At 45.7% G+C, this 25,629-nt stretch overlaps 1 protein-coding gene across 5 annotated transcripts in view; it reads left to right on the forward strand.

The window, feature by feature from the left end:
* The window catches only part of TEAD4 (TEA domain transcription factor 4), a 78,266-nt gene that overhangs the window by 6,433 nt on the left and 46,204 nt on the right, over positions 1–25,629 (forward strand). For 3 of the 5 annotated variants that reach the window (XM_075120737.1, XM_075120735.1, XM_075120742.1), the window contains 3 exons: positions 2,838–2,892; positions 9,800–9,897; positions 12,897–13,151. In XM_075120737.1, coding sequence (XP_074976838.1) covers positions 13,145–13,151 — 7 coding nt within the window. In that variant the 5' untranslated portion in view covers positions 2,838–2,892; positions 9,800–9,897; positions 12,897–13,144. The remainder of the gene's footprint in view (positions 1–2,837; positions 2,893–9,799; positions 9,898–12,896; positions 13,152–25,629) is intronic. The other 2 variants (XM_075120740.1, XM_048823349.2) reach the window with 2 other exon arrangements.

Genomic DNA, 25,629 nt, shown 5'->3' on the forward strand with positions numbered 1-25,629 from the left:
AGTGTAGACGTATCAGTGCTTACAGCTACTCTCTTGTGAGAATCAGCCCAAGTTCAGCTGCGGCAGTTGCTGGGTGCTGGCTTAGTCCTGAAGCGGAATATTTTAGGCGCTCCGGGCAGGATTTTCAAAAGCAGTAAGTATTTGGACTAACTCTGTTCCCATCGGAGCTCTCCTGAAGTTTTACCATTGGCTGAATGGGAGCTGAGGTAGACCAATGTTGCGTGCTTCTGAAAACTCCAGCCTCGAAGGCTAGAGAAAAGGCTGAGAGGCAGCATGGTGTAGTTCAGTGGTTCTCCATCTGGGGGGGGGGGGGGCGGCGCAAGCAGGTTTCAGGGGGGCCGCCAAGCATGGCTGGCGTTAGACTCGCTAGGGCCCAGGGTAGAAAGCAGAAGCCCCACTGTGCAGGACTGCAGCCCAGGGCCCCGAGCCCTGCCACCTGGGGCTGAAGCCTGAGCAGCTTAGCTTCCTGGGAACCTCCTGTGGGGTGGCTGTCTTCTAACTTCAGCCCTGTTTTTTTATTCAGAAAACCAGTTGTTGTGGCACAGCTGGGCCGGGGAGTTTTTATAGCATGGGGGGGGGGGTGAGGGGGTCAGAAAGAAAAAGGTAGCCACCTGACTAGGGGTTCTCAACAACCCAGGACTGGGGAATTAGGAGACCTTGATCCCAATTTTCAAAAGTGACAGAGATTTTGGGCTCCTCGGTTTTTGGGTACCCAAAGAGACACTTCGCAGGGGCCTGATGTTCAGAAAGTGCTGAGCACCTGTCCTGTGAAAATTAGGCCCCTTTCAGATGTCTCAGGTTGGGTGTCCAAAATCAGTAGATATATTTGAAAAGTTGGTCCTTAGTTCTTATCTGGGCTCTGCCACCAATTGTGAGTGGGTGAACCACTTTGCTCTTTTGTGCCTCAGTCTCTCCATATGTAAAATGCAGAGAGAGATATTTTCACCTCCTGTATTAACTTTGGGTGGGCTCTTCAAGAGTTTTGACTTTCAATGGATTTGGGTGTCAGACTCCTGTAGCCTTCTTTGTAATTCCCAACCGTCAGTGATAGCGTGAGGAATAATCATTGGCAAAGCACTACAAATTACTTATTGTTTTATTACAGTAACTTTGCTCTAGAGAGACCTAAGCTCTATATTAAGCATTTTAAATAGTGACTCTGCAAGCTTGTCTATGCTTGAATGAACCATTGTGTTTTAACAAACCCATGTAAACTAACACGGTTGATAATTCCAGTGTGGATGAGGACACAATTATTTCAGCTGACTCTGGTTAGCTCTCTCACTTCTTTTATGTTGGTATAGATCCTTCCACTTCAGTATTACCGATCCCAATTTCCTCTGGCCTAAATGAGAGCAGAATCAAGCCCTGAGTCCATGCATCCTCTTTTGAGTTCTGTGTTCTGTTCTCCCATCATCACGAATGGCATTTATTGGATCGTGCCAAAGGCCACACACGCAGTCTTATCTCATTGCATCCTGTTTGACTACGTAATCAGGGGCTGCACTGATGGAAATTCTCATCCCTTCTTGTTTTGATTTCTGTCACTGTGCTGGGCACTGCATCCTCTCGCTGGTTCAGACCAGGCTGAACTACTGCAGTCATTTAAGACTCTTGTTTTGCTTTACTCAGGAAGTCAGGTGTCATGCGTGCAGCAGCTGCTGCAGGGAGATTCAATGTACCAAGCAAACTGAGTGCATGCTTGGGCTTGTATTAAGCACTCGGTGAGAACCCAGGCTTCCGTGTGATACGATCTCAGAGTAGCAGTGCTACAAAAGACCTTTCCTTTACAAAACAGACTTGTCCGGTAGGGAGACAGACACAGCAACTGCACTGTGCGGTCTGGAGGAGCAGTGACTCTATCAGTTTGTCTGACATACATAACAGCAATCTCAGTTCTCCTTCTCTCCCTGCCGATCCTTGTGCTGCTGCTCACCGTTCCCCACTACCCAGTAGGGTTCATACTTCACCTGTTACTTGCATTTGAAGCTTTTTGCAAATCCAGATATTCCCAAATATCATTCAGATGACTAGGCTTCTGAATCGCTCTCAAATTTCAGCATCAGCATAATTACCCTTCCCTATGTTGAAGCCTATCTTGGGTCAAGATTTGTGCTAACGTCCTTCCTATCAAGAACACAGGGATCAAGAACTCTCTCTGCAATTACACCTATTGAGTGCTGATAGTACAGTGCTGTACAGGACACAGATAGCTATCAAGACTGCCCCTGCTTCAAAGAGTTTATAATCCAAAGAAGTCAGACACAGCGTAGATTGGACACACTGGGAATGACTAGGATGTAAAAATACATACTGTTGAATTCCTGTGGACATCAGGGAAGAATGTAGTCTTCAGGAGGAATTTGAATGAGGAGAGGATGGAGGCTGAATGGAGGGAGTTGCATGGAAGAAAGCCCAGATGTGAGAGAAATGGATCAATGGGGCATCAGGCCTCGTGTCATTGGGGGAGCAGAATGGTCAGGGAAGAGACTAGGTTAAGATGAAGGCCAGGGCAAATTTCTGTAAGGACTTGGAAACGAGGAAAAGTCTATAAACTCAGGTTCTGATCCAGCTCTCACTAAAGTTAATAGAAAAATTCCGAGGGTGAAATTGAAGTCAATGGCAACACCCCCATTGATTTCAGATAGTCCCTGCTCTGAAGAGCTTGACTCATACTGATGTTTGCTGCTCTTCTCTTTTTGCCCTGCAAACTTTAGCTAACTCTACATATTCTTGTATATCTGCCTTCTTCTCCATTTCCAGTCATTTTTATTTTAATTTGTGGGCATCCCTTCCTGAAGACGCACTTATTTATTGCATGCATTCTTTTTTTTCAGAGGAACTGAGCTATAATTAGTGTCCCTTAGGATTTCTGAGCATCCTTCCACTCTGGTGAGTTTCAATGCTATTTCCCATTGCACCTTACTAGCTAGATTTCTTAATTCGCCAACATATGCCTTCCTCAGATCAAAAGCTCTTGTACTGCTGCATTGTGTGAACACATCCCTTGCCGTGCTGATTTCCAGTAACTGGTTGTTACTGGTTCCTATTATTCTCAGACAGTGCCTCTCTCTGAGTAAGAAGCAGCTGTAGTGTGCCTTCCTCTCTGGCTGGAATCTTTACTCTGTGGGTTGTTAGTTGGCATCTATGCTATCTTAAGAAGTTTTTTGCAGATGTCTGGATGGTATTTGTTACCCAGTAGACACCTAGATACAATAGTTAAAATCCTGTTCAAGAACAGTGTTTCATGACGCAGCATACCCTGAGAGGTTTCAGAGTAACAGCCGTGTTAGTCTGTATTCGCAAAAAGAAAAGGAGTACTTGTGGCACCTTAGAGACTAACCAATTTATTTGAGCATGAGCTTTCGTGAGCTACAGCTCACTTCATCGGATGCATACCGTGGAAACTGCAGCAGACTTTATATACACACAGAGAATATGAAACAATACCTCCTCCCACCCCACTGTCCTGCTGGTAATAGCTTATCTAAAGTGATCATCAGGTTGGGCCATTTTCAGCACAAATCCAGGTTTTCTCACCCTCCACCCAGAGAGTGAATTTGTGTGGGGGGGTGGAGGGTGAGAAAACCTGGATTTGTGCTGGAAATGGCCCAACCTGATGATCACTTTAGATAAGCTATTACCAGCAGGACAGTGGGGTGGGAGGAGGTATTGTTTCATATTCTCTGTGTGTATATAAAGTCTGCTGCAGTTTCCACGGTATGCATCCGATGAAGTGAGCTGTAGCTCACGAAAGCTCATGCTCAAATAAATTGGTTAGTCTCTAAGGTGCCACAAGTACTCCTTTTCTTTTTGCATACCCTGAGAGTTAGCCCTAGGATTTTTCATTATTTGTATTACAGTGATGCCTAGGGGTCCAACCAAGATTAGGGTATCATTGTACTAGGCACTGTACAGACACATAGCAAGTGATAGTCCCTGCCATGAAGTGTTTACAGTCCAAATACATAAGACAGACAAAGGGTGAGATGGGAAACAGAGGCACAGAGACTTGCTGATGGCACACAGTACATCAGGGCCAGAACCATGACTAGAATCTTTGTCACCTGACTTCCAGCCCAGTGCCCTATCCACTAGAGCACACTGCCTCTCGTTCCCACGCTGGTGTCCAGGAGGTGTGTAGCAGGGGATCTGTGCCTAGCATATTGTGCCTGATACTGACTCACTAGCAGGGAGAGGACTTACACAAAGCAGCTCTAAGAAAGCTGAACAACTGTAGACAGCTGGCTGCAATACTCCACAACCCCAGGAAAGTATGATTTTTGTGTTGAGTGGAGCAGCTGTCGCAAACACTGCAGAGGAAGCTGCTACCAACAGTAATAACTTGGAGGATAGATATTAGGAAGCAGATGTGTCAGCTTATGGAGTCTGTGTTAAGGATGCCTCCCTGTCAATGAGGCCTCTGCTGAAGAACCCTTGGCAGCTGTCTGTCCCTGCAGGAACTCTGAATCTCAATGAGATGCCATGTGTGAGAGGGAAGGGAGCAAGCACTGAAATTACCAGTGCTGGGGAGAAAAATTGAACTGAAGCTGCTGGAGCTGTAAGGGTTTTGCTTGTGTTCGTTTTCCAGTGCCCACAGAGCTGGTATATTAAAACGAAGCAGTAGGGACAGGTCATGACACAGAGAAACACAGGCACCAAGAATGAAGGGGAAAAATAGGAACTGAGCAGAAGGAAGTGTAGCAGCAGTGAATGTAGTGATGGTGTGAAGTGCCAGCCAGTTTGATCTCTGCAAACGTGGGTGTGGCCCCCCCAAAACAGAAGTAGCCACCTCCCTACAAAAAATAAGGAGGGGAAGGGCTTCAGAAACAAGGATCAACTTGTGATAGGGAAGAGAGAATGAAAAAACAGGGAAAAGGATTAAAGATCACCAGCTCAAAATGAGGCACCCAAAAGGGACATTGAGAAGAGAATTCCGGACAACACCCACTTCTCTGAATCAGTGGACAGTGCCCAAAGGAACTTTGTCTGGATATGTGAGTTCAGAGTGAAAGGAAATAGGTGGAGGTGGATAGAAAACGGAATTTACATTGTGTGGGAAATTCTGACATTTCAAAATTTTGTTTTGTTCCAAATCGGCAAGTCCATGTTTCAAAATTTTTCTGCAAAAAGGAAAGTCTAAAAAATATTTGATTTGGAAACACTGAAATGTTTTGTTTTAGATAACATCTAAATATCTTGTTTCCATGTCAAATTGTTTCATTTTGATAATGTCAAAGCATGATAGTATAAAATATTTTGTATATATTACATTTCTTATGAAATATAGTATATGTTAAATATATGTAACATTTCTAATATACTATATAAATAAAACAATAATGTAATATGAAAATCAAAATGTATTGAAATGATGAAGTTGAAATGGAACATTTTTACCTTATCTAAATGAAACATTTTGACACAATCCAAAGGAAACAAGAAAGTCAAAACAATTCATTTAGACTTTTTCCTGTCAAAACTTACTGTTAAATCAACACATTCCTGAAAAATGTTTTGATTGCAACAAAACCACGTTTTCTTGTTCTGTGGAAATTTTTTTGACCAGCTCTAGAGGTAGACTGGGCTATCACAGAGAAGACTCCTCCTCCCTCAGCCCTCTAATCCAGCTTTCTCCTCTTGGTTTGATAAATGGCTGTTTTGGCCAAGTGTAAAGGGCAAGATGGACAGTCCTGTAAACTGAAGTCTCAGGCAAAAGAGAGCAGGTACAATGCACATAGCAGCAGTTCCAGCTTCCATATCACTATAGCTCAGCCCTGATCTGTATTGAGAGATGGTCAAATGTTCTGGCCAAACTCAGACCCACTTGTCTGAATTCTCCTTTCATGCTAGTATACATCAGGAGTAGCTTTGGTGAGTGCATCAGTCAAAGGAGAATCAGGCCCAATGGGTGAGAAAGCTGGAGTCAAATGCTCTTGGGCTTCTGATCTGCTTAGAGTGTGAAAAAGGTGGCAGAGAGAGGGAAAAAATCAGGAGGAAGAAGTAAGGTGAGAGAACTTCTAATGAGAAATAAATAAATGTGGTGTCTGTATACAGCACGTCTGTCTAGTTTGGAGAGCTCATCTATCCCTATGATAAACCACAGGTTCCCCTTTAGCTGCAGGGATGCTGGAACAATTTGTATAGTGGGGAGGCTGAGAGCCATTGAACCAAACTGTAAATCATATGATGGAAACCACTTCAAGCCAGGGGGTGCAGCAGCACCCCTAGTTTCAGCATCTGTGTTTGGCTGGACAAACATTAAAAACAAAGGTTGAATGTGACTTGGGGATGGGCCAAGGGGTTCAAATGACAGTTTGCTAACAAACCCGAAAAACCAAGAAATAATGGGTAGGCTTCACAGCACTTGGGCTCTGCAGACTTTGCCTGATCCTAATGCAGACGTGTGCCCCCCAGCACAGCGCTGTGGCTATGCCAGCGCAGTGCCCATAGTGTAGACCCATCCCTGCAGTGAGTACCGGCCTCGGCTGGGTTAGAATGAACAGTGGTGACCTAGAGGTGCAAGATGAGAAGCATTTATTAAAAAATTGGGCAGCTTCAAGATTGCCAGTGTCTGAACATGGGTCTCCTCTCTCCCTACGTACGCCAGCGTATCCCCACTGATTTGGGCCAGTCTGAGAGAGACTCGGGACTGCTGCCTCTTTGCTCCCAAGGGCCCCTTCATGCTCCCCACACACCTCCAGAGCCTGTAAGGGCTTGCCAAAGCAAACAGTCAGTGCCCAGCAAGCGAGAGTGTAAATCTACCTCGCGCTAGGGTGCTGCCCACTGTCTGTGTGGACCCTGCAGCCACGCACTAAAAGTTCGCTCGTGAGCTTTGAGCTACTCCCACATCAAAATGGGGCAGATCGCAGTGCACTGGGAACTTTTTTTGTGCGGTAGCAGCATCCACGTGGACAGCTGGTGCTTGACAGGCTGGGGTTCTCAGGACACATTTTTTGGTGGCCTCATTACAGCCACTGACTCTTGCTGGTGGCTGCTCTCACGTTTTTACCTAAAATACTTAATTAACTTGAGAAAACCAAATAAATACGCACAGATACATGTCCAAGTCAATGTAATTTATTTATTGCTAGCTAGTAAGTCTGTTGGGAAAAGTGACATTAACAAACGTACAAGTATCACTTTTCACAGCAGACTTACTCAGCCCTGGCAAATCTGGGGACAAATTAAGCCCTGGCTGGAGAGTCGGGGGAGGCAGTGGGGGCCAGGGGAGATGGGGGTGGGAGGCTGGGGGAGGCAGCAGGAGGCTGGAGCCTGAAGCCCCATGGCCAGAGCTTGAAGCCCCATGCCAGAGGATGGGGCCCAGGGACAGAACCCGAAGCCCTGTGGCTGGAGTCCAGGGCCTGCCGCTGCACAGCCAGACCCTGGAGCTGGAGCCCAAAGCCCCACAGTCAGAGCCTGCTGCCCTACCACCCCTGGGAAGGCGGGACACTCACCGGCTGCCAGCTCCTACAACAGTGGTTCTCAAACTATTGTACTGGCAACCCCTTTCACACAGCAAGCCTCTAAGTGCAACCCCCCCCCCCCATATAAATTAAAACCACTTTTTAATATATTTAACACCATTATAAATGCTGGAGGCAAAGCGGGGTTTGGAGTGGAGCTCGCGCCCCCCCCTGTAATAACCTCCCGACCCCCAGTTTGAGAACCCCTGTCCTACAGCATTTGCAAAAAGAAAAGGAGTACTTGTGGCACCTTAGAGACTATCACAAAGTTCAGCCACCAGGTTAGCCGTGACATTATCGGGGATAGTGTTCCTGACGGCCTGTAGTCCATCTTTGTGTGGAATGTTGGTGTTGAGGGCTTCTACATCCATAGTGGCCAGGATGGTGTTTTCAGGAAGATCACCGATGGATTGTAGTTTCCTCAGGAAGTCAGTGGTGTCTCGAAGGTAGCTGGGACTGCTGGTAGCGTAGGGCCTGAGGAGGGAGTCTGGCACCCTGACAGCAGGATTGTCTGGCTATGTAAAGTACTCCTTTTCTTTTTGCAAATACAGACTAACACGGCTGTTACTCTGAAACCTGTCCTACAGCATTGTGTCCCAAGTGACTTCAGATGGGGGCAGGGCCCAACCCCTGCTGGTGGCCCCAGCAACCAAACACCAAGGTGGTGCATCCAGGAGAAAGGGGTGTGTGCTACTTTGCCCTCCCTCCCCCGCCCCTCCCCATCACAGCCCAGGAGCTGTGGCTGCAAGAAAAGCCCCTGGTGGCCGCATTTGAGAAATGCTGCGTGGGAGGTAGATTAATACCCCAGCTTGCCACACACCCAGGGCACGCCTTTACGGGCAGCGTAACAACGCTGCGCGCTTTAATTTGGCTTGTGTAGTCGCAGCATAGCGCTGAGAGAGAGCTCTCCCAGCGCTCTAAAAATACCACCTCCACGAGAGGAATAGCTTCCAGCGCTGGGGCACTGTCTACACCGGCACTTTACAGCGCTGAAACTTGCTGCACTCGGGGGTGTTTTTTCACACCCCTGAGCGAGAAAGTTGCAGCGCTGTAACATGCCAGTGTCGACAAGCCCTAACTGTTTGTTTAGAGAAGCCCTAAGAGACTTCATCTGAAGTCAGTGTATCCTGTGGCTGGAGAGCAGGGTCCCAGGAGTTGACTGACTCTCTGGCACCAGCCTGCATGTTTTCTCCACGGTCTCTTCCCCGCCCTGGCCTCAAGCCCTTTCGAGCCAGAGTTCATGGGCTCCGCTTCCCATCACCCTGAGGTTTGTTGGCACAGATTTGTCCCACAGTTCAGTTAAGCGATCTGCCCGTGACCACAGGATTTGGAACAGGGGGACCTGGAGGCCATGGCGCTCCCACTTTTTACTAGCCGTAAGGGCAAATGACAGGGGAGGGGGCAGAGAGGAATGAGCAGGAGTGGGGGCTCAGGGGAAGAGGCGGTGCAGGAGCGGACGCCTGTGGGCCCCCCCCCCCCCCCACTTTCAGAGTGCTTCCTCCACTCCTGCCCATGACTCGTAGGGCTTCTCTACACAACAAAATGTATAAAGAAAAGGAGTACTTGTGGCACCTTAGAGACTAACCAATTTATTTGAGCATGAGCTTTCGTGAGCTACAGCTCACTTCATCAGATGTTATACCGTGGAAACTGCAGCAGACTTTATATACACACCTGCTGCAGTTTCCACGGTATAACATCTGATGAAGTGAGCTGTAGCTCACGAAAGCTCATGCTCAAATAAATTGGTTAGTCTCTAAGGTGCCACAAGTACTCCTTTTCTTTTTGCGAATACAGACTAACACGACTGTTCCTCTGAAACAAAATGTATGTGTTTCAATTGAATTCACTCCATTTCCTTGCTACAGCATGGCCAGCTCAAACAGTCTTAAAGGTGTTAAACTGATTACATGGCCTTAAGGGGAGGCTGTAACTGAGTTCACACCCCTTTAGTTCACACTAAAGGCCCTACCTTCTCTAGGCTATAGCCGTGGCTACATTAGGATAAAAGATGTGTTTTAACACGTTAGCTAACGCATGTTACAATCCAATCAGCATGAGGCAAGTTGTAGTTCTAAGGTGTTAATTGGCCAGGGTCAATCTTTAGGGCTGAACATGTGTTAAAACTACAGTTTACTTTGTGCCCCCTTGGATTTTAACATAAAAACTCACCTTTTACCCTAGTGTAGACAGGGTCATAGTCAGGGCCCCAGGGAGCAAGAGTGTTTTTAAGCATGAGAAAAGAGGTGCTAAAACATGTGGCTTTTTCCTTTTTCTATTTCTGAGCCTCCCCTGAGGAGACCTGACTCAAAGGTCTGTCTCTCATTCCACAGTAGCCGAATCTCTTGGATGTCTGCATAACCTTGTGCAGGGCACCTGCCAGTGGAGTCGGCTGTTGGTGATTGACATCTGGCACTGGGGCAACTATTAGGTACTCATTTTACGCTCTCTTAAAGGCACGGTGCCTGTTTCGGTTCAATTCTCACTACAGTTTACGTGTCATATGGCTAAGGGCTGAATGTCAGTCACCCCGATGCCTTTATCTTCCTTTCCCATGTTTTCTGTGGGGAGCACACGGCAATGGGACCTAGCATCCAGTTCCTTGGATTTCAGTGGGAAACAAAGCGGTCCCCCCTGAATAGAGTTCTAATTTAGGGTACATCTACACTGCCCACGTTACAGTGCGGCTGCGGCAGCACCGTGACATGGGCAGTGTAGACACGCTTTATTGCTGGGGGAGAGCTCTCCCGGTGATTAAAAAAAAAAACAAAAAACCCCACCCCAGACAGGCAGTGGTAGCTTTATCGCTGGAAGCGCGGCTCCCGGCGATAAAGCGCTGTCTATATTGGAACTTTTCAGTGCTAAAACTTTTGTCATTCCGGGAGGTGCTTTTTCACACCCCTGAACGACTAACGTTTAGCACTGAAAGTGGCAGTGTGGACACGGCCTTAGATTGAATCTGTGTCCTCCACTCTGCAGCATGGTATCTTACAGTCTCCAGGCAACCAGCTGATTAGTCACTTTGTGTATGTTATTCTTATTATTATTCTCGTTTATTTATTTATTAGAACATTATGCTTTTTTCCCCCCAAAGCTTTTGTGTGGGCTTTGGTGAATATTTAAGATGTAAAATGAGTGTGGATGTCGCAAAATCTTGTGAAAACCACTGTTGTCGGCTCTCGTGATTTTATCGTGAATCCTGCATTATTTGGTGTTTTTCTTAAAGCTCCAGTTCCTGGAATCATGTGAATTCATGAGAATCTCAGGTTTCTTTCTTTTTTTTTTTTTTTTTAAGTAAGATTCTACCCCTCATGGGGGTGGAGAAGAGCATGAAAACGTGAATTCAAAAGACTCCGAAACCAAAAAAGCAAATAAAAAGAGCCTGATGTTTATTACTTTTAAGCCAATCTCGTGATTTTTTTTTTTTTTTAAAGCTAATCCCATGACTTTGGGGGCCTCGCTCCTGATTTTTAATGCTTGGGGTTGGCAAAACTGGGAAACCTCCTCCTTCCCAGCACAGGTCTCACAAACAGAACAGCATCTCCAAGTCCGTTGGAGTGTGGTGATTGCTCGTTAGGAGCCCAACCCTACTCTGGGAACAGAAGGAGAGCAGTCTGCACTTTCTGTTTCATTTCTCTTGCCCCGCTAACCCCTTCAGTTCTGCTTTTCCTCTTCATATCTTCCCCCTCTCCGCCCCATATTTTCTTCCTTCCTTTTTACTCTTCTTCCTCCCAGTCTCCTTTTCCTTGGAGATCACATTCTTCTCATTCAGTCTGTATTTCTTCCTTTCTCTCTTTCTCCCTCTGTTACTGGTTAGCTTTTGTATTCTGGTGGCACCTACTTGCCCCAACTGTGACAAGGGCCGCATTGTGCTAGGCCCCTCTCTAGACAAGTCACAGCTCAGAGACAGCCTCTGCCCCAGAGTGTTTGCAGCCTGCGTCAGACAAGACACAGCTTACATGTCTGTTTATAGTTCTTCTCTGTGTTTGTCTCTCTCCCTGTTCTTTCGCCTTTCCTTCCTTCTTACTTCTGGTTATCTTTCTCTCTCCTTGCTTCCTCGGCTCAATCTTCGTGTCTCTATCCTTTTTCTGGTTTTTCCCTCCGCCCCTTTCCCCTCCTCCCGCTCTGCTTCCAGCTGTAGACTCCTTACTCTATGTTTACTCCCTAGTCACTGCCACTCTGTCTCTCTGCTCTGGGCTATCCCTCTCCTCACCTTGTCTGAGCCCTCTCCTCTTCCCTGCCTATGTGGGCGGAGGCTTGACGTGTTTTCCCCACTGCTTGGCTCAGGGGAGTGGTAAAGTGGGATTTTTCAGCTCTTTTGTTCTTTCACTATGGCTTGAGAACCACCAGTCTGCCCTGGTGGCTCATAGAGTGAAACATTTGGAGAACTAAGCAGCAGGGGATCGAGGTACTACAAGTAGGTCTATAGGAGAGATTCATTCTATGGACCAGCCAGCAGGGCTCCACGGACCATAAATTGGAGTATCTCTGGCTAGCAATCTGTCTTCTCTGTTACAGGGATTTATAAAGTATCTATTACTAGTAGTATTATTGTAGTGCCCTGAGCTGCACAAACACACAGTGAGAGACAAGTCCCTGCCCCAAAGCACCTTAAAATCTAAATAGACAAGACAGATAGGAAACTGAAGCACAGAGAGGTGAAGTGACTTGCCGAAGGTCACCAAGCAGATCAGTGGCAGAGCCAAGTACAGAACCTCAGGCTCATGACTCACAGTCCAGTGACTTATCTACTAGCCCATGCTGCCTCACCTCCTCTCAGGCTGGGGCTGTTCCATTAGACTGCCTGGCTTTGAGGCATTGCTTTTAAAAATTGCAGCTGATCCCAGGGAAGCAGAAATGTCAGTGTTAAAAATGACACCGATCGCCAACTGCAGGCCCGTGAAACTGTATCTAAGACAATTCTTTAGGCCAGAGTAATGACTAGATAAGTCATCAGAGCTTTATTTTGTGTCGTGTCTTTCACACAGACTGAATCCCTCCATACTTTGGAAAGTTAAATAATACAGTTAGAGAGATAATGACAGCCAAGGGAGAGGAAAATTAAGAGGCAAAGGAGAGAAGACGTGTTTTCAGATAAGAATTGAAAAAAAATGGAGAGTTAATGAACCAAAGAGATAGAGGGAGGCTGTCCAGGCAGAAGTGCCTGCAGAGGAGAAGGCTCTCCCTTGCAGCAGTAATAAGATTGTGTGACGGGATAGCGACTGCTAAGACCGAGGAAATCTCCTCTGTGGTTCTGCATAGTTTATTGCATTGACTGTAAACCGTCTTGACAAACTGATCTTGTGAAAGCCAGGGGCCTGCACTCAGCCAAGGACCCAGCGTGGGATAGGCCCTGACCTGGTTTTTACTTTCCCATAGTCTTTATGCTAGGAGGCATCAGTAACTGAGACAGTGTGTTTGTCATTGAAGGTTTTGTGGCTGCTTCTCCAATTGGCGCCTTGGAGTTTCTAGCTGGCACCATTACCTCCAACGAGTGGAGTTCTCCCACCTCCCCTGAGGGGAGCAACGACTCAGGGGGCAGTGAGGCCTTGGACAAGCCCATCGACAATGATGCCGAGGGTGTGTGGAGTCCGGACATTGAGCAGAGCTTCCAGGAAGCGCTAGCCATCTACCCGCCATGCGGACGGCGGAAGATCATCCTGTCGGACGAAGGCAAGATGTACGGTAAGGAGAATGGAGGGAGCTTCCCACCACCAGAAGGAGTGAGATCTGTGCAAGCCCATCTGTTCTGCAATGTAGGATGGTCTGAATGAGATCTTGAGATGGCCAAGAACAATGCAGCAGCTCAGATTCGATACATTTTTTAAAAGCAACCAGAATTACATAAAGAAGTGTGGGAGGGTTAAAATTGGGTTTAAAAGAGGCCTTTTCGGGGAAACCAGTTAAGGGGTAAGCCAGAACCGGGCATATTGCTGATACAGGTTTTGGATAAGTGTAATACAGTGGCTTAATGAATGTGAGCGTATGGCATCCCCCACAACCATCATTATGTTCCCCTAAACTTTAAGTGGGAGAGGCCTGTGATTTGGCGCTGAAGGTCCCAGGTTCAATCCCCACTGATGGCCAGGGTGTCTGTGTGCAGAGTTACTGACTTTGAGAGTTCCTGGGGGGTGATCAGTCCCCCCTCAGGCCCTGCCTCTTTCTGTCTCATTCCGCCCCCAAGCGCACCCCACCCCTCGCTCCACCCCCAGCACCTCCTGCATGATGCTGAACAGCTGATCCTGATGGGTAGGAGGTGCTGGGGGAGAAGTGGGAGGCACTGGGGAGGGGGGGAGGAGCTAGCTGCGAGTGGATGCTGAGCACCCACTATTCTTTTTCTGTGGGTGCTCCAGCCCCAGAGCACCCACAGAGTCAGCACCTATGTTTGTGTGTATGTGTCCAGGGGTTGTTACACAGCCTCATTATATGGCCTTTGAATGGGAAATCTTTGAGCACAAGCTGCATATGAATTCTGCTCTCTATGCTTCCTGGTGACAATATTTTGTCTACTTCCAGCCCTGGTATGAATATTTTTCGCCTTTGGGCTGTTCTCAGCTGGCTAGGACAGTGGCCCTTTTTTCTCTAAGGACAGAATGATAGAGACAGTAGCTTCCTACAGTCAGGAATAAAGAGAGGCATCCGCCTGCAGCAGGGGGAGGGAAAGTATCTGTCTGGGACTGTGGAAAAGCAGATAAGGGTATGTTCTACAGGTGGAGTGGCTCACCCAGAGTTGTTATACAGTAAAGGTGGTCACTATCTTGAGTTAACTGGCAATCAACTCATGCAAGAGGGGGAAAAAGGACAAAGCACAGGAGTTAAGAGGAAAAATTCTAGTGCTTCTGTGGCAAGACCAAATGAGAAGCTGAGATGGCACAATCTGTGGTTAAAAGTCCCCGGAAAAACAATGTGTCATTCTGCTAGTAAGAGTCTCTTCTGAGGTCTCTTTTCCCCTTCCCAACCAGGTTTTTTTTCTGGATTGCACACCTCCACCGTGGTAGTTTGGTTCCCTGCTCCCAGGCTTCAAGCACAGCAGTTCACAGGTCGTTCTGATTGGCTTCTGATGGACCCATCCAGATAGATCAGGCCTTCAGTTTGGCATGGGTGAAGTTTTTCTAAGTCCTTCTCTACAAAGGAAGATTTTACCAGTTACACTTGTATAGTGTTATACCTATAGAAGTGGTGCTCAACCTGTGGTCAGGGGTCCACGGATATATCTGAGGGGTCCGCAAAAGACTTAGATGAAACAGAATTCAATTACACATGCAGACAATAGATTTCCAAAAGGGTCTGCAGCTCCCTTTACATTTTTGTAGGGGTCCACAAATGAAAAAGGGTTGAGAATCACTGACCTGTAGGGTATCTTTTCACTGCAGAGTTCACCCGGGCTCTACCCTGGGGGTTGCTCCTAACCTCCCTCCCATAAAACCCTCTGAACTGAGTCTAGTGGTGCTCTAAACCCGGACAGCCGGGCACAGCTGGGGCTATAGGCTGGAGTTCGTAACCCGGCCACTTCACAATGAGGATGCAGGCTAACCCACTTGACTGCTGATAGTCCTCCAGTGCTCAGAAGGACAGACAAGTTCTCCCACAATTCACTGGGAAAGAATCACAGAGAATCACAAAGAAGTTGGGGAATGTGTGTGCCCCCAGAAGTCCTAACAACCATAGGCGCCAGGTTTCTAATCTGCAGGGGGGTGCTCCCTTTCCCTGGCTCTGACCAGGCCCCGCCCCACTCCACCCCTTCCCCCAAGGCCCTTCCCCTTCCCCGCCCAGTTCTGCCCCCTCCCCTGAGCACACTGCGTCCTTGCTCCTCCCCCCTCCCTCCCCAGCCACGAGATGCCACGTGATGCCACGAAACAGCTGATCCATGGTAGGCAGTGATCGGCGGGGTCTGCTGGCAGGCAGGAGGGACTGGCGGGGAGCTGATGGGGTTTGCCAGTGCATGCTCTGCATCCACCGTTTTTTTTTCCCCATGGGTGCTCCAACCCTGGAGCACCCATGGAGTCGGTGCCTATGCTAGTAACACACCTGGGCAAGTGCAGCACCAATGAGCACACAGTAATGTGGCTAAGACTTTGCAGTGTGGCTGACCTAGGTCCTCACACCCGGGTACTGAACATCTGGTTAGCTCTGCAGTGAAGACGTAGTCATCAATTATACTGGTATTATTGCTTCTATTATTAGTGGAATGAGATGTAATAAAGGTACAACTATAGTGGTTTAAAGTCACATCTTAATTTACAACTCAAAAGCTTTCCTGTGTAGGCAAGGCCTTAATTTAATATCCACCTTGCTCATCTTCCTTGGTTATAAAATGTAGATTATCAACACGCTTAATACCACCTGTCACAACTTCCATTAACGTAAAAAATTCCCAGTAAAAGCAGGTAGTTTTTGTTTGGTTGGGTTTGTTTCTTTTTAAGCATTCTGTGCAGTATTTGCAACCAAAACATGGCAGCAATGTGATAGGCTGGGCGTGAAACTCAGGAAGGGGAACTGACAGGATGTAGAATTGAGATTCAATTCAAGAGTAGAATTGACTAGGAACAAAACTAGAACAGAAGTGAAATTGACAAGAAACAGAAGGGATTTACCTAGGGGCCTGATCTAAAGCCCATTGAAGTCAATGGAAGTACTCCAATTAATTTCACTGGGCTTTAGAGCAGGCCCTAGATGAGCAAAGTGCAAAAAGTAAATAATGCACCCTCATGGTGAAAAGTGTAGACCAGACTTATGGGGCAAAGAAGTGTAATGAACTCACTACCCATGCTGGGATGGTACAATGTCCCTGCTTGTCCTCAGTGCACCTGTTTCCAATGTGAACGGTTAGTTCAAGGCACCCCTGGCAGGCCCCCAGCCACTGATTTTATACCCTCCTTTGCTTACTAATTTCTGGGGTCCATGCCAAGGAAGAGGGGCCCAGTGTGTGATCTGTAGAAAGATCTGACCAGACAGAGATGTAAATATAGTCCTGAGATCATCTTCACAGTTTATAAGCCAGTTTGTGGAACAGGACAAACTCTGTGTGGAGCAGGCCCAGCCTGCAAGGGAAAGTTATGCAGCTGTCTCTGTTTGATGTGCACAGAATTCACTTATCCTGAGGCAGAGGTGCTAGAGAAAGTACATGCCCCTCTCCCCTGACTGAGAACTCTTCCTCCATCTCTAACCAGGAGGCAGCCAACACAAATGGACTGTTTCTGGTATAATAGCCCAGTTCACAAGGTGTCCTACCTTTAGAATGAAACTGCTTTCACCTTTGTGGATAACCCATAATCAGTTTGGAAGTGGTTATATTGGTTTAGTTTGTGCCTGTAAATGTATTGATATAAACCAGGCACGGTGGACAACCTGTGGCTTGCACTAGTTTAATTGGTTTAAAATAGCTAAACCAGTACAAGTTTGTGCGTAGACCAGGCCTCAGACTTACCTCCATCACAAATCACCTCTGAGTTTGGCCCATTGTCCATGCTCCCCCTGGCTGAGGCTCCCTTGTGGGTAGCTGGAGTCCACTGAGGGGAAATGGCTCCTACTCCAACTGAAAATGAACCATACTCTTCTCTTCAGAGCGTGCCTTTGCCTCATGTACTGTTTTTGATGCTGGAGGTGTTCCACTGATCTTGTAGAAGTCTGGCTGGCTCCGGCAGGTGCCACCACACTCCTGAAGGAGAAGCTCAGCTTACTTCTCTGACAGCCTAGCAGTCTCCACTTACTTTGGACTCACTGCATGGAAAGCTCTGCTAGGATACCTCCCTGTTTGCTCACGGATATAGGACCCAGCCATTCCTTAAAGGAAATCAAAGGCCAGTCTCCCATTCACTTCTCTGAGCGCAGGATCAATCAGGATTTCTTATGTGATCAGGAAGGTAGCTTTTGATTGCAGCTAAGGTGCAACAGGAATTGCGTTGTAGGGATGCTTGTGATTGAGGCTGTAATATCAGTGAGGTTTAGACAAGCAACAGCTTTGTTTTTCACCTTTTCAGACAATATTGGGCCATCATTAGGGGAATGATATAAATGACAGTGTGCCAGCTTGGGAGCCAGGTCTGGTATTCTTTAACATTGTCCTTAATAATCTGGAAAGGGGGTTCACAGCACATCAGTGCCGCTTCCAGGTGACTGTGACAACAGAGGAATTGTACATGCCAGGGAGGAGAGAGAAATAACAAACAGGGAGACAGAGAGATTAGAAATGTAGCAAAAAGCCAGCCAATGAGATTCTGCTTGAAAGAATGTAGCTAAGCTACCTGAGAGAGTGCCAATCCAAAATACAGATATTCAATCAGAAGGAGACACAGAGAAAGCAGTGATGCAGAAAGAGACCTCCAGGGGAGAATGGCCAGCCCAGGCTTGAGTTTGCAGTGTGATGGGGCTCTAGGAAAAGGCTAGTGTGATTTTTTTTTGGGCTGAGTGGTGAAAGCTGGCACATCAGACAGTCGCTCTCTCAGAGGTTCGGCTGTGAGTGCCCTGGGGGTGTTGTATTAATTTCTGGGGGACTATGTTACCACACAGGATTGGTGTGGTTTTCCCCAATCCAAAAAACTCAACTGGGAAAAAACTGAAAAACAAACACATCCGCATCGGTGTAATGAAATGAAACACAAAACACATCCTGGGCGATTCACTTCATAAGCACACGTGTGCCCCAAGCAGGAAAAGGCACATGCTGTCCAATGGGAAAGCTTCAGTCATGTTCCCAGTCTACTAACCAGCTAAACTTCTCACTCTCGTATCTGCCCTTGGTAGCTAACCTGTTGCAGTTTCAACTTACCCAGCTGGATTGTGCCAAAAAGACACACACAGTAAGTAGTTGATGCTGAGCTAACTGGCCAGGCATTCATGTTTTTAGAAAATTGACAAAACCCTGAAAGCTGCTGTGTCTTGCTGCTTTTGTTATGATGATCCAAAGAATTCTGGCACAGCCTCCTGCACATACATGGATTTGGGATCAGAATTTGGATCTCTAATTTTCAGTGCTAGCAGAGAAAGAAGAAACTTAGGGCTAGTCTAAGCTGGCAACGCTGGTGACTTGTGTGGTCGCAGCGCAGCGCTGGGAGAGAGCTCTCCCAGCACTCTAAAAAAAAAACCACCTCCGCAAGGGCCGTAGCTCCCAGTGCTGGGGCACTGTGTACACTGGCGCTTTACAGCGCTGAAACTTGCAGCGTTCAGGAGGGTGTTTTTTCACAACCCTGAGCACGAAAGTTGCAGCCCTCAGGTTGATGTTCCATCAGCCACTTTTCTGTCTCTTCTTCCTGTTCTGGGTGGAACCTCTGACCTGTACAGTTGAGAGCAGTAACAGCTAATGAAAAGGTTCCATTGCGTTGCTGAATCAATTTTCAATTTTGCCTTTGTGTGGTTCCAGTTCTTTGTTGTTAATTAGATCAGGCCAGATTTCTGCTGAGACTGCAGCAGTAATGTCATTAGCATGTAGTTTTTCAAGTTTCTCCCTCAGTTGCTTTGTAAGTTCATTGTCTCTCTGAAGAGTCCCTTGTTGTGTGAAAATGCATGTTATGTATTCATCAAAGTCCAATCCACCGAATATGTTCTTTTTTGCATTGGTTTTGTTGTTTAAGCAAATGGCAAGACATCCATGTTGTACTTACTCTGCATTTTCAGCAACTTGGCACCCTACTCTGGGATTTTCTATTCAGACGTAGAATGAAGAGCATCATGTAGGGGTGGGGTGAGGTGCGGGGGGAGATTGTTAGGGAGTTGTGGAGCCTCCCCCATGCAAACCCTGGCTGACCCCAAGCCTCTCCTGTTCAGTCAGGCACATCTGCCCCTGTCCCTGTGTGTCCCTGCAACCCCCATCCTCATGTGGCCCTGCACCCCCGTTCCCATTCAGCCCCTGGCTCAATGCTGCCATCCCACCAGCTCCTGAGCCCATGCCCCAGTCTGTCCCCGCTGATCCAACTTGCCATTTTGAACCCCAGTCTGTGGACCACCAACGGCCCCGTGTGCCCCACTCTGTCTGTCCTAACTTGGCTGCTGTGATGAACACAGCTGGCTGCTGGCTCTTCTAGTGCCACAGCGGTCTCTGGTGGGTGAAAGGCAGAACTGCAGCACTTAGTGGGCAGAATGTATTTTCGGGGGGGAATTCTGCACCGGACATGAATTCTGCGTGTGCACAGTGGCACAGAATTCCCCCAGGAGTAGCATATGCAGCTCTCTATCTTATGTGGGCTGCATCCACACAATATATATACACTACCTGTACATCTACAAAAAAGGTTTAATATTTGTTATATGACAGCAATATGATTCAAATCGATATAGTACCTTTAATTTCAACACTGGCAAATGTCTGCTAAGAGCATTTTAAATTATCGAAATAAGTTAAAACATTAACTCTTAAAATTAATTAATTTACTGTACGGGTGGCATGGCATGGTGTATTGCCACCCACACTTGCACGCTGCTGCTGGTGGCACCCCTGGGCTGAGCATCCAGAGAGCCCAGCTGTGGACCCTGCCTGCAGAGAGGGGCAGCCCTGCCCGATGAGGGGTGGCCTCCCAGCCAGGACTGTCCCCCATTACCCAACCCACCCTGGGACTGTCCTCCCAACATCCAGACCCCCCTCCCAAATATGGGCTGGCACATGTGCCTGCCCTACAGAGATAGGGTGTCCTGTCCAGGGCTGAATGGCCCCACCCAGTGACAGCCTCCTCCAGCATTCAGTCCCTCTCCCAGGGACTGCCCCCCATGCACCCATCCCTCCACCTAGGGACTGTCCCACAGAACCCTTCAGCAACAGCCCTCAGCCCCCGCAAGTAGTGTTCCCCAGCACTCAACCCCCCAATCCAGAGACTGCCACCAGTCCCCCTACATAGAGTCTGTCCCCCATGCGCCGGCTGCACTCCCTTCCCTGTGGCCCCAGCCCACTGCACCTTCCTCCCCGCGGTCCTAGTCCCCTGAACCCTCCTCCCCATACCCGCTTGTCTCCTACCTTGGCTGCACATAGCTCAGCTGTCCATCGCGCCATTCCTACCTACTGCTGCAGTCCTCATGCCAGGGAACCTGCTCCAGTTGGGGGTCATTGGACCCACAAGCCTGTGGGGTGGAGGAATGCTGAGCACCCTGGCCTCCTGCTGATGCTACAGGGGGAGGCTGGGGTGGTGGTGGATGATGCCGGGCCTAATCCTGCACTACCTCATCTTTGCGTACCCCTTCCACCCCTCCCCCCTGCCCCCCCGCCAGCTCTGCGTCCGGGGCAGGTGCCCTTCCCACGCCACCCTAGTTACGGCCCTGAGGATGTCACATGAGCTGCAGCTGTGTGCTGATTGCGCCGCAAGTGGCCCACGGGTTGAGAACCACTGATCTAGGGAAAAGTGCATATATAATTTCTTTAAATTGACCCACCTACCTTCCAGAAGTTTCTGGCTTCCAGCAAAACAAACTTCCTTAATACTTCACTGCTCCATCAACTCTCCTCATTTCAACATTCTACTCACAAGCCATTGCCTTCTCTCCAATCCCTGTTCTCCTCCCACCCTATGTGTTTGGATTGTTCTGTCATTTTCTTATTGTTTTACAAAGGCTAAAACAAAAACCTTGATGCTCTCCTTGCTTCCCTTTCAAATTTTTAGAACAGTGATAGCCTTCATTCACAATTGGAGTCTAAAGTTTCATTTAGTTTCTTTTTTTCCCTCCTCTCTTTTCACTGTTTGTTTATTTGGGAAGTTTTACCAGGTTTACAAATCCTTGCCATGTAAATATCAGAAACAAAACTAATAATTACAACAGTGAGCTTTTGTTTAAAGAGACATTATACAGGACCAGAGACATCAGATCTGTATTTAACAAGTTGTGACCATATTAAAGAGTGAGCATCATTACATCCATAACATGTCATTTCTAGTGATTTTATAAAATTGAGTGAAATCTCTGATTACACATTTAACAGACAGGGCATGTCTATCAAATGTTAATATTCAAAAAAATTGGACAGGTGTGTGGGGGTGTTTTTTGTTTTTTTGGTGAATGTACTTTGAGTATTGAATAAAATATCTAAGTATCTCTTTGCCCTCTGTCTATTTTGATGGGTATGTAACAACCTCCTGTAGAACTGAAGCCTAATATTTCTAGTGTCAACCTGCTCTCAAATATACATTACTTTCATCTAACAACTTCAGCATGACCAGAGAAGTTCAAAAACTGTGAAACAAAAGAAAAGAAAATGGATTAAATCCACGGAGTCAGGATTTTTTCTGGAGAAAAACCAACCAAACAAAAAGCTTAGTTTTTCACAAGCCTGTTATCAAAAAGATCTTGAAAAAGTGGAATGAGTTTTGAGAAGATGAACAAAGATACCAAACCTAACACTGATCAGGGGTCTGAAGGGACCGATTTAGGACAAAAGATAAAAGTAGCTAAATATATATACTGTGACTAAATGATGGCCGAGAGGTGGGGGGGGAGGGCATATACATTATTTTTTCATTGTTAATTGCAAACATTTGAGAAGTAGTTGTAATACTTTTGACATACTTGTATTTCTGTGAAGCAGGTGGTGCAAAGTTATAGTAGGGTGTGAGAGGGGCGGATTGGTTTATTTGTGGCTCTTCTCTTCGAAATGCCTGATTTTCACAGGTTTAGTTGTTGATATTTTAAACTACAATATTCCAAGAAGATACTTATTGTTTGTTTCTTAATAAAGTTTTCTGTGGGGGAATTTCCTTTTTATTTGCTCTAATTTTGCCATGAATTTCACTTTGTGATATCAACTTCTCATGGCAGGGCAATGTAAAAACAAGGATCTAATCAGTTTTAACTATATTGAGCATCATCTGAAACACTGCAGTCATCTACAGAACTAAATGAGATTTAAAAACTGCTTTTGCAGGTGATTAGAAACTGAAGCTAAGATTCCAGCGCTACAAAATAAAAGTGCGTATTTATGATTCTTGTTCTCAGAAGGTAGCGTTTTCACAAGCATTCAGTGCTGGGTTAACTCTGCTCCCATTGAAGTCATCAGTCAAACTCCTATGGAGTCCAGTAGGAGCAAAGTTAGGCTGATGCTGAGCAATTCTGGGATTCCCACCCAGAATGTATGAGTTACGATAGATCAGCGTTCCTGGGTCTGTGCTCCCCAGTGTCTGTCTAGGAGAAATTTACACAGATACACACCAGCATTGGGCAGCTTTCCCCTCTGTTAGAGAGAGAAAGTAAGTCCATTGCCTCTGACCATTAGCTCCTTGTCCTGCCCATAGATAGAACTCACACCCTTGCTGCTCCTACTCTGTGGCGAATGTGCATAATGATGTATTATAACTCGTACATTACTGAAACAAACATTGCAGATACACAGGTTTCTTTTCTCTAAAGGTGTTAATCTCCATTCTTAGAAACTACAAAACTCCAAGGCTAAATTCTCTAAATATTCTGTTTGCACTGGACATGCTGCAGCCTAGGGCTACAGGAACTGATCAGGACTTTTCCTACAATTGTTCCTCCTCGTACCGCGGACTTCTGTGGCTCTGGGCAGAGGAACTGTGGGCAGGGACATTGTCTCTCCTGTGATCTCAGTGCTAGAGCCCAGGCAATGAGGAGGAGGAAGACACCTGATTCAAATACAGAGGGGATAAGAACAAAACCTGGGGGATGGCAGCAGAGGAGATAGACAGGGACAAGGAGCCTGGGTGTGGAGGGGTGGAGACCAGTACTGGTTGGGCATGGATGTTGGGGGGGGATTTGCAGTCAGTAGGGGTGTGGGTACAGATGGAATGAGGAGCTGGGGTGAGGGTTGATTAAAATGCGTGTTTTGGGTTTTTAATTGATTTTTTTTATTTAAATCAGGTGGCTTTGATTTAAATTAAGTACTGGTTTATTTTTAAAAATAAAATTAAATTAAATTTGAATTTGACAATCTAGGTTAAGGCCTAAATTTATAATCTATTAAAATCATTTCAATTAAATACAAAAAATAATATTTGGCAGCACTTATTTGCTGCTAAGATTTAAAGAAAGTCAAGCCACAAAACTGATAAAGTCACTGGCTAAGTGCCTGGAGCAGTAGCTACTCTACATGTGCAAAGAGAACAGTTTCTTCATTTCAGTTTATTTAGCTGGTTCAGTTCAATGATTAGTTCATTCAAAATTAAGAAACTAATTAGGAGCAAAAAAAGCAGGAATGCTCATTTTCCTCTTTCCATCTATGCAGTGGGACAAGACACCAACAACAATCTATGAGTAAAAACTAGGTGTGAGAGGCTGAGATCGACTAGTCTTAAAATCTCAAAGGATATAAACACCAGAAATAATCAGTTCAATTCACTAAGCAGTAGGGCTGTCAAATGATTAAAAAAGTTAATCGTGATTAATTGCATGATTAATTGCACTGTTAAACAATAATAGAATACCATTTATTTAAATATTTTTGGATGTTTCCTACATTTTCAAATATATTGATTTCAATTACAACACAGAATACAAAGTGTACAGTGCTCACTTTATATTTATTTTTGATTACAAATATTTGCTCTATAAAAACGAAAATAAACAGTGTTTTTCAATTCACCTAATATAAATACTGTAGTGCAATCTCTTTATCATGAAAGTTGAACTTACAAACATAGAATTATGTACAAAAGAAACCTGCATTCAAAAATAGAACCATGCCAATCAGTCCTACTTCTTGTTCAGCCAATTGCTCAGACAAACAAGTTTGTTGACATTTGCAGGACATAATGCTGCCCTCTTCTTGTTTACAGTGTCACCTGAAAGTAAGAACAGGCATTTGCATGGCACTATTGTAGCCGGCATCACAAGATATTTACATGCCAGATGTGCTAAAGATTCATATGTCCCTTCATGATACATCCACCATTCTAGAGGACATGTGTCCATGCTGATGGCGAGTTCCGCTCAATAACAATCCAAATAACAAATAACAAACGTGCGGGCCGACGCATGTTCATTTTCATCATCTGAGTCAGATGCCACCAGCAGAAGGCTGATTTTCTTTTTTTGGTTCAGGTTCTGTAGTTTTTGCATCGGAGTGTTGCTCTTTGAAGACTTCTGAAAGCATGCTCCACACCTCGTCCGTCTCAGATTTTGGAAGGCACTTCAGATTCTTAAATCTTGGGTTGAGTGCTGTAGCTACCTTTAGAAATTTCACATTGGTATCTTCTTTGCATTTTGTCAAATTCACAGTGAAAGCGTTCTTAAAACGAACAACATGTGGTGGATCATCATCCGAGACTGCTATAACATGAAAGATATGGCAGAATGTGGGTAAAACAGAGCAGGAGGCATACTTCCCCAAGGAGTTCAGTCACAAATTTAATTAATGCATTCTTTTTTTAACGAGCATCATCAGCATGGAAGCATGTCCTCTGGAACGATGGCCAAAGCATGAAGAGGCATATGAATCTTTAGCACCTCTGGCACATAAATATCTTGCAACGCCAGCTACAACAGTGCCATGCGAACGCCTGTTCTCACTTTCAGGTGACGTTGTAATTAAGAAGTGGGCAGCATTATCTCCCGTAAATGGAAACAAACTTGTTTCTCTTAGCAATTGTCTGAACAAGAAGTAGGACTGAGTGGACTTGTATGATCTAAAGTTTTACATTGTTTTGTTTTTGAGTGCAGTTATGTAACAAAAAAACCTACATTTGTAAGTTGCACTTTCATGATAAAGAGATTGCACTCCAGTACCTGTATGTGGTGAACTGAAAAATTCTATTTCTTTGGGTTTTTACAGTGCAAATATTTGTAATAAAAATAATATAAAGTGAGCACTGTACACTTTGTATTCTGTGTTATAATTGAAATGGATATATTTGAAAATGTAGAAAAACATCCAAAAATATTTAATACATTTCAATTGGTATTCTATTGTTTAACAGTGTGATTAATCGCGATTAATTGTTTTAAGCATGATTAATTTTTGAGTTAATCGCATGGGTTAACTGCAATTAATCAGTTTGTTTTAAATGTACAGCATATTTTGATAAACTTTTTTCTTATGTTTCCAGTTCATTTAATGTAGTTTTATTCTTTTTTAAATGCTTGTTTGTGTATTTAATTGAATTTTGAATTTCCATCCAAACAGATCTTGACAGAAATGGTATAAAAAATTAATCATCTAGTAAATAAGAAATGCATCATCTGCCATTTTCTAAAATAAAAGAAATGTAAAAATGAAGAATCTGAATAAATGTAA

This window comes from Caretta caretta, chromosome 1 (assembly GCF_965140235.1).
Source record: "Caretta caretta isolate rCarCar2 chromosome 1, rCarCar1.hap1, whole genome shotgun sequence".
Lineage (NCBI taxonomy): Eukaryota > Metazoa > Chordata > Testudines > Cheloniidae > Caretta > Caretta caretta.